The following is an 8,937-nucleotide window of genomic DNA, read 5'->3' as shown; positions in this document are numbered from 1 at the left end:
GCCTGCGGGGCCTGCGGGGCCTTGCGGGGCCTGGGGCTGCGCGCCGGCCGGCCGGGCCGCCATGGCGACCAGGAAGGGGGGCTCGCGGCTGGAGACGGAGATCGAGCGCTGCCGCTCCGAGTGCCAGTGGGAGCGGATCCCCGAGCTCGTCAAGCAGCTGTCGGCCAAGCTCATCGCCAACGGTACGCGCGGCCTCGGCGGGCAGCTCCGGGGCGCGGGGCGCGGGGCGCAGGCCGGGAGTGTGCGGGCCGGCCGGGCCCGGGCGAGGGTCGCGCGGGCTCCCGGAGTCCGGGCGCGTAGGGCTGGCTTCTGGGGCTTCCACGGTCAGGGGCTCAAGGAGTCGCTGTGTGCCCGGATCCAGGAGGCCAGCGCCGTCCTTGGGCTGCTAAGAAGTTGGAGGCGATGTCGGGGGGCGCCCTGAGGACAGGAGTGTGAGCGCTCAGGGGGCCACCAGAGTGTGCGTGTGGGGTGCTCAGGGTCCTGCGATCGGGGTGTTGTAAACATATGGTGCTCAAGGACCCCGGGGGGGGGGAGCTCAGACTTGGAGTGTAGGGGTGGTGGTGGCAGGTGGGGGTGCAGGTGCTGGGGTTCAGACGGTGGGGTGTTGAGCTGCGGACCTGGAGAGGTCAAGGTTGAGAACACAGAGGAACAGAGGCCAGAGAAAGGAAGGAAAGAGGCGAGCCTGTGTTGGAGAACGTTGGGAAATGGAGTTGGGTGGCCGAGAGGGGCCCCGTGCCGCAGGAGCAGGGGACTGGAGCCGGAGCCCCGGGCCTGGAGCTGATCCACGACCCTGCTGTCTGAGTGCTTCTTCCAACCAATCGAATCCGGATTGTAGCCGAAATCCCACTCCAGAGCGTGGCTCCACGTGGCCTTATTTGTTTTGGAAGCGAGTATTGTTAATATTTGCTTGTCTTTCAGTACCCGCCAAAACCACAGGCACCAGGAGACTGGCAGGAGGGCAGAGGTTCTGGTCCAGCCTCCTGTCTGGGTTCCCAGAGCTGCTTGAGGACCCGCGGGCCCACAGACAAGTGAAGGAACAAATGAATGACTGAGCAGGACGCTTGTCCCAGAAAGGACTTTCCCGCTGTTTGCAGCCTCCTAACCTCAAACTCCCCAGGGGTGGAGACAGTGTCGGCATGCTCTTTAAGGATGGTTTATGGCTTTTGTAGCATTAGTGCCTTGGAATAAGAACTTCAGCTGTGGGATCTTGCTCTGGGCAGGTTACTTTATTGTTTATTTCTTCTTTTTCTTTCTTTTTTTTTTTTTTAATTGGGACGTTGGCCCTACTTAATGATCCCATTCATCATGGGGGATTCCTACCTGTATATGATGTATCTCAATGCTTTTTTCCCCACTCCCCTCCCCTCTCTGCAGCCTCTCTTTTCCTCCCCATTTATAGAAGCTTTGCTTCCTTTTTTTCCCCTTCCATTTTTGTTTATAATCCTTTTTCCCTTCCTTCCCTTCCTCTGATAATCTCCCTATTTGAACACGATCTTCCTACCTCCCAGAGTCTTCCATTTTGTTCCTTATTTCTGAAAGAGTTAACAGCAGAGACCCAAAGAGAAACCATGCAGCATTTAACTTGTGTGTCTGGTTTATTTCACTTAAAATTGTGGTTTCAAGATATATCATTTGCCTAAATGATATATCTTAAGTGTATCCTTCTTTAGGGCAGAGTAGTACTCCACTACATATAAATACTACATTTGCTCTCTCCATTCATCTGTTGATGGGCATTTAGGCTGTTTCCAAGGTTTAGCTATTATAAACTGTGCTGTTATACACATGGGTGTGCATATATCGATGTGGATGTGCTGTTAACTCTTTCAGAAAGATACCTGGAGCGGCACAGCTGAATCAAATGAACCTTTACTTTTAGGGTTTTTTTTTTTTTTTTGAGGAATCTCCATACTGGTTTCCACAGTGGTTGCATCCGACTACACTCCCACCAGCAATGGAGAAGGGTTCCTTTTCCCCCACAACTCCGCCAGCATTTGTTTTTGGTTGATTTCCCCCCTTCGGAACTGGGGATTGAACTGAGGCCCTTGCACTTGCCAGGGACGTGCTTATTCTACTGAGCCGTCTCCCTGGCCCCTCGGTCGATTTCTTGATGGTAGCCATTCATCCTGGGGGGAGGTGGCATCTCAGTGTTGTTTTAATGCGCACTTCTCAAGTGACCAGTGATGCTGGACATTGCTTCATGTATTTATTTGCTGTGTGTACTTCATCTAAGAAGTGTCCATTCATTTCAGATGCACATTGTGGATTTGATCTTTAAATCTGGGAAGAGGCAGTTCTGATTTCTTTGAGTCTTTTCATACACTATATTCTAGATCTTAGTCCTTTGTTAGAGGTATTTTTCTTTTGTATTTAGGACAGGGTGTACAGGGTCTCACTACGTAGATCCGACTTGTAGTGATCTTCCTGTTCACAGCCTCCCACACACTGGGATTGCAGGTACACCCCACCACGCCCAATCTCAATTGCCATCTCAGCACAGCTCCAGGGCGGGGCAGGCACAGGGATCAAACTCTGGGCCCGTGCATCTGCCTAAGCAGTCACTTTAATCCACTGAGCTATTTGGCCGGCCCTGTTAGAGGTGCAGGCAGCAATTTTTTTTTTTCCCATTCTGTGAGTTGTCTCTTCCCTCTGTTGGTGGTTTCTTTTGCTGTGCAAAAGCTTTTTTAATTTGATGTGATCCCAGTTATTGATTCGTTATAGTATTTCTCGTGCAGAGTTTTGTTTAGAAAGTCTGCCTACACCTGTGTCTTCAAGAGTTTTACTTAGTCTATCTTCCAGCAGATTGTTTCTGTTTTAATATTTAGATCTTTGATCCATTTGGATTTCAGTTTAATTTATGGTAAGAGGGATGTGTCTAGTGAAATCTTCAGCATGTGGAAAGCCAGTTTTCCCAGCACCATTTATTAAGGAGGCACCTTTCTTTCAGTGTAGGTGTTTCGCTGCTTTGTCAGAAATAAAGTGGCTGAGGGGCTGGGAGACGGCTCAGTGGAATAAGCACTTCCTGGCAAGTGCAAGGGCCTGAGTTCAATCCCCGCTTCCACCAAAAAAAAAAAAAAAGAAAAAGAAAAAAAAGAAAAAAGAAAAGAAAAGATAAAGTGGCTGAGTATGCTTGGAATTCTTTCTGCATCTTTTATTAAGTGCCACTTGTCCTTGGATCTGTTTTATTGCCAGTATTATCTTGTTTGTATTAGTGTAGTTTTGTAGCATAATTTTAAATCAGGGATTAGGATGCCTTCTGCCTTGGGCAGGTGCTTTCTTGGGTAGATGTAGGGACTAGAGTGGTGCCAGGGGCATGGATGAAGTGCAGGCTCTGCCCAGGTGCAAGTTGGTGGAAAGTGTTGATTATCCCAGTTAAATTGTGTTTGAGGGAATAGAGTTTGTACTTGGGGCTCCAAAAGCAGCCTGACTTGCTCTTCTTGGAAGGTTCCTTACCTCGTGCTTGTTTCTGTCTGTGTCCTCCCCTCTTGCTTCACTTCCTTCCAGCCATGCCTCCCCTGACCATTTCTGTACTAGGGATTGAACTTCACACTGAGCTAAACTCATAGCACCTTTTTTATTTTTTATTTTGTGACAGGGTCTTGGTAAGTTGTTCAGACTAAGCCAGAGCCTGCAGCCGTCTTGCCTCAGCCTCCCAGAGTGCTGGTGTTATTGGCACGTGCAACCACATCCAGCAGCATTTTCTTTCCTTGGAGTTGGCCGGTCCTGGGTCTGCTTTGTCCCTTCCCAGCTAGGTGGCATAATGATCTCTTTTGTGCACGTTGGTGTCGGGATTAAATGGGTTTGTTTTGAGCCTCCTGTTTGCCTTCTAAAATTGACTTGTTTTCTTGTTCTCATTCCACCCATATGTGCGTGCCCCCTTGCGCTGGTCAGAGGACAGTGGGGAGCAGCGCCGCCCAAGCGCCTCTCCTCATATGCTGCCTCGTATACAGCACACGAGCAGACATCTGAGAAGTGAATACAGAAATTAGTGGGGTAGCTTCAGACAGTGAGAGAGATTAAAAATAAGGAAAGTTAGCGTGATAGAGCGTGATGAGGGGGAGGAGGGGACCTGAGCTAGGATGACCCTTGGAAGGAGAAAGTGGGTGGCTACAAGTGGCCTGGGCCATCCTGCTACCTGCGTCGTTTCCGGCAGGGACCTCTGCCCAGGACCCCGCTCATGTGTGAAGCTACCGTCCTGAGCAGTGTGTAGGGTGGGGAGCAGGGGCACTGTGGTTCATGTGCCTGTGTGCAAGCACAGTTTTGGGACATTCATGGGGAGGGGTGAGGTTTTGTTCCAGGGACTCGTGGTGAACTGCCGCTTTGGTGGCCAAAGTTTACCCAGACTTGAGGAGGCTGAAGAGATTGCTCAGCACGATGAAAGCCAAGAATGAGATGAGACAGAACCCGAATCGTTGGGGCTGTGCTTTGGGGTTCAGAGGAGGGTTTGAAGGTGGGCCCTTCTTCTGTCTGATGGGGGCTCCCTGGAGCTGGCGGCAGCTTCTTCCTGTCGTGGCGTGGACCGGCTCCTCCTTAGGTTCCTTTCAGAGCCTTAGCACAAGTTCTGGGCAGACTTGGTAAAGTCCCCAAGTGAAAGCATGTTTGCCATGCTGAGACGGTTAGTTAGCTTGAAGGCGCCACAGACAGAAAAGAGTTCATTCTTTTTTTGTTAATCTTTTATTTATTTATTTGGTACAGGGTCCCATTACGCAGCTCGGAGGCGACTGGTAGTGATCCTCCTGTTTCAGCCTCCTCAGGGCTGGGATTACAGGTGTGCGCCACCACACCTGGTTTTGGTAGCCGGCTTGGCATGCCCCGGAGCCAGCATGGCATGTGACAGTACTGGATTGAACCTGGGTCCTTGTGCTTGCCAGGCAGGCGCTTAGACCACTGAGCTATCTGCCCAGCCCCAAAGAGTTCATTCTTTGCTGGACTGGGGCTTCATTCCTGGCCCTCCTGCTTCCTGACTGTGTGACCTTGGTCTTATGACTTAGCAATGTGGCCTCAGTTTCCTCATTTGGAATTGAGCTCAGAATATTCCCTTGGTCGTCACTTGAGCCTGACATTGTAGTAGGCAGACCTCTCATCCATCCATCCATCCATCCATCCATCCATCCATCCATCCATTGCTCTGTCTGCCTTGCAGATCCTGAGCACTTGCTGAGCGCTGGCCACTGGGGACAGCTCAGTGCACAAAGTAGACAGACGCCCCTGTCCTCAGGAAGCCACACGCTGTGTGGGTGGGCAGGGAGGTCCACAGTCTGCAAGGCCACTAAGTAAAATGCACAGGACGCCCTGTGTGGTGAGCGCTGCCGGAAGAGCCATGAGGCCCAGGAGCAGGCCCTTACGGTGGGGCGGCGCAGTGCAGGGATGGCTGGTTGAAATGGTGAACTGGCAAAGTGTGTTCTGGGATGGGACTTCAAAAGCAGAAGGCTGAGGGGCCCAGAGTCTGTCGGCTTTGGCTGTGCTCGGAGTGACACGGGTGCCAGGCGGGCTGCTCACCTGTTCTCCATGCTCCTCCCTGCTTTGTGATGACACTGGCTCCTCTGGGAAGGGACCCAGCCAGCTGGTTCTGATTAGGGACACTAAGCAGGGGACACCTGCCCACCACCGCTGTTCCAGCCTGACTTCTGAGATAATCTAGCTTAGACATTTTGCCAGGAGATGCCAGGGAGGGAAGGACAAACTTCAAGTTGGAAACAGAACCCAGAGATCTCTTCTCTGCCTTATACCCACGGAGGTCACTGATTCGCACTGCCTTAAAAACCAAAGTGCTATGGTAGCTGGCTCTGTACCAGGCCCAGGCAGTCCCTGAGGGAGAGCATTCACATAGATCAGAGGGAATGAGAGAAAGTTCCACCCAAGTCTAGGCTCTTGTGCTGATACCACCCAGACAGGTGAGGAGTGCAGACCCCTGGGCCCACCGCAGACCTGCGTATATCCTGGCGGGGTGTCCAGAGGCTGTGTGGGCAAGGAGAAACCTGAGGTGCCCTGGCTTAGAGCTAAGGTAGCTGCTGAGGCCAGGGAAGAAAGATGGAGCCCTGTGTATTGGCTTCTGGTTGGCTCTCAGGGCAGTCCTGCCCCCTGGGAAGAGAGTTTCAATTGTCTTCTTGTTTTGGAATGTCACCCTCCAGTCGAGAAACAGTAAGGTTCACTGCTGTGTGTGAAGTACAGCGATCTGGCATCCGGACTCTGTAGCTGGCTGGGTGACCTTGAGCCTGTTGCTTAAGCTCTCAGAGCCTGTCTTCCCCTTTCCTGAGGCAGGGTGATGGTACCTGCTCCAGGGAGCTGGCTGTGAAGGTTCTGTGGGTTCACACATCATGAGCTGGAGTTCACTCTTCCCAGCAGCTCTGCGTGACGTGGGGAACCAGGTCTGGCTACCACTTATTTCTGTGGAATCCGTGGGCATGCACATGCTAGGCCAGCCCTCCCCCACTAAGTCCCTTCCCCAGCCCCAGGTTTTGGTCATTATCCTGGATAGGAAGAAAGAGCATTCGAGACCTAGAAATGATTCCTGCATATTTCAGGGACACAGACAGTGCCCCTGGGAGGCCCAGCCCGCTGCTTGCACGGCCCGCTGCCTGCACAGCCTGCTCCTCTCCAGGCAGTGTCAGCTTCTCTCCTCCCTACCTGTTAACCTCGGGCAAGCTGGGCTTGGAGCTCACTTAGAACACTTAGGCCCCAAATGGTAGTTTCTCCCTGAAGGGATCATTGCCTATCTGATTCCATAAGACTCTGAGACATTTTAATCACCTCTTAGTGATGTGTCAGGAGGGAAATGGTCCAAAGCTTTGCTACAGAATGTGTTTAGACCACCGAGTGCTAGTGAAGTTCTGCCTTTGCCCATAGCTTTCTGATTTCTGTGGGAAAGGAGTGAATGGTGTCCCGGTTTCCTCTGAGGGCCCGCTGCCCTCTGGAACCACCTGGATATTATTCATGCCTTGTGCTCTTCCTAAAGAGGGCCAGGGTCATTGGTGGCCTGGGGGTCTTCTTTGGAATCTAGGCTGAGGTTCAACTCAGGGCCTCTGCTATGACGTGAGAAATGACCCTGCTGCTTAGGAATGGCTTCTTGGGGTCTTCCTAGGATGCAGCACACCCCTGGGAGTCAGACTGCTTCCAGAAGGTGGGGAGGGACACTGGGGAGACCAGCACCGGCTGTTGTAGCCAGGATTTACAGGTAAAAGATTTAATATGAGACACATTATTTGTAGGACTATTTTATAATATTCATCTAGAGAGTGAGGTGCAGACGAGTGCCGGGTGTCTGGGCACACGCTGGAGATCTGTCTCAGTTACTTTGCTCTTGTTGCTGAGACAAAATACCAGACACCCAAAGTTAAAGGAGGAAAGGTTGATTTAGCTCACAGTTTGTGGAGGTTTCAGTCCATACTCAGCTGGCTCCAGGGCAGGGTGGTGTGGTGTGGGGCAACATTTCAAGGTGGCGGAAGACAGCAAAAGCAAGAAGAGCGAGAGGCCAAAGCAAGCCTCTTTTCCTCCCTTATATGCAGGCTACGTGCCCTGGGGTGGGTGTAGCACTCACACCACTAATCCCAGCAATAGACAATGAACCAATCACAAGCTGTAGATTCAGCTGCCTCGGAAAGCCTGCCCTCCTTGACCACATGAGGCTTCAGGGGGTCATCAAGACACACAAAGCATGACAAGACCCAAAAAATCCAGCACAGGGCCTGGGGCCCATGGCAGTGTTTCACATGAGTCCAGCTAAAGCTCTAGAGCCTGTAGCAGTGTCCTTCATGAGCCCAACCAGAGACCAGAGCCCACCATGGTGTCTCCTGCAAGTCTGTGTCAAGGATCCACACTGGGAAGGCCCAAAGGTCAGTGGTAGAAACTAGAAAGTCTGTGCTTATAGTTTGAAGGATCTGTGCCAGCAGGCTGAGAGATTTGTACTAGAGCCAGGAAGTGATGCTCAAAGTAAGAAGCAGAGCTCCTCCTAAAAGAACCGCAGGTACCCTCAGCAGTAGTGAGCATCTGAGCTCTTCTGACAATAACAGTTGAGCTCATATCAGGAAACCTAACACGACATCTTCTCCAGGAGAGTCAGCAGTGCACGTCTTCCCCTCTGGCTGGCCTTTTGTGCTGTTGGCAGCAGTCCCCAGGTGGGCCTGCCACACCCAGCACCACGCTGACTCCATTCAGCTGGGTGTTACAAGTTGCCTATTAGTTAATCCACCACATGCCTCTCTATCCTGGTCTTCCAGGCTGGTGTCCTGCTGTGAAAACTCTGTGCTACTCTACTCTCTGCTGAAGGACAGGCTCTGGCAGCAGGCTGCAGGCCCTCACTTTTGGATTGATGGCACTGAGCTAAGCCTTGGACCACATGGTCATGGCGGTCAGACAGGAAGGACCTTGACTTCCCATAGCCGCGTTCAGTGGTGCTGGGCCTGCCCAGCCCTTGGCCTGGCCTTGTGCTTGGAGGAATTTTCAAGCTTCCAGGTGGGAAGAAGAGGATTCCTGACATTCAGCTGCATGGTGTAGCAGGCTTTCCAGCATGTCCGCCCATCCCCTTGCTTCCCCTACATCCCTCGGCCAGTTTGGACCCCTGGGCCCGCTGCTTGTCTTTCCATCTTTGCTGTCGCTATTCAGCTGTGGAATCCTTGCTATAGATCAAAAGGCCACCCATCTATCCAGGTCTGGTTCCAGTTCCTTCCAGCTATTGTTCCTTCACAGGAAAGGTGGTTTGCCCTGTTAGAACCACACAAGACCTTACCGATCCTGCCATAGATAGCGGCTCCACAGTGCTGTTGGGGGAACCCCTTTTGGAGCATGCCTTAAGGGCCTGGTGCCAGACAGCAGGTCATATACACACTACAGCAGGGACACTTTCCCCCTCGGGTCCCTTTGAAGAAATGTGAACTAACAAGCAAACATTGCAATCCACTGATGCTCTGGTGATGAGAATACAGGGCCAGAGAGGGAAAC

At 52.0% G+C, this 8,937-nt stretch overlaps 1 protein-coding gene across 6 annotated transcripts in view; it reads left to right on the top strand.

The window, feature by feature from the left end:
• The window catches only part of Ttc7b (tetratricopeptide repeat domain 7B), a 251,424-nt gene continuing 242,487 nt past the window's right edge, over positions 1-8,937 (top strand). For 5 of the 6 annotated variants that reach the window (XM_004635133.1, XM_023719658.1, XM_023719657.1 and 2 more), the window contains exon 1: positions 7-182. In XM_004635133.1, coding sequence (XP_004635190.1) covers positions 62-182 — 121 coding nt within the window. In that variant the 5' untranslated portion in view covers positions 7-61. Of the gene's footprint in view, positions 183-8,937 lie in introns of all 6 variants that reach the window. The other variant, XM_023719660.1, reaches the window with a different exon arrangement.

The sequence above is a fragment of the Octodon degus genome, unplaced genomic scaffold (genome assembly GCF_000260255.1).
Source record: "Octodon degus isolate 3935 unplaced genomic scaffold, OctDeg1.0 scaffold00070, whole genome shotgun sequence".
NCBI classification, from domain to species: Eukaryota; Metazoa; Chordata; class Mammalia; order Rodentia; family Octodontidae; genus Octodon; species Octodon degus.
This window is presented reverse-complemented; position numbering and strand designations above follow the sequence as displayed.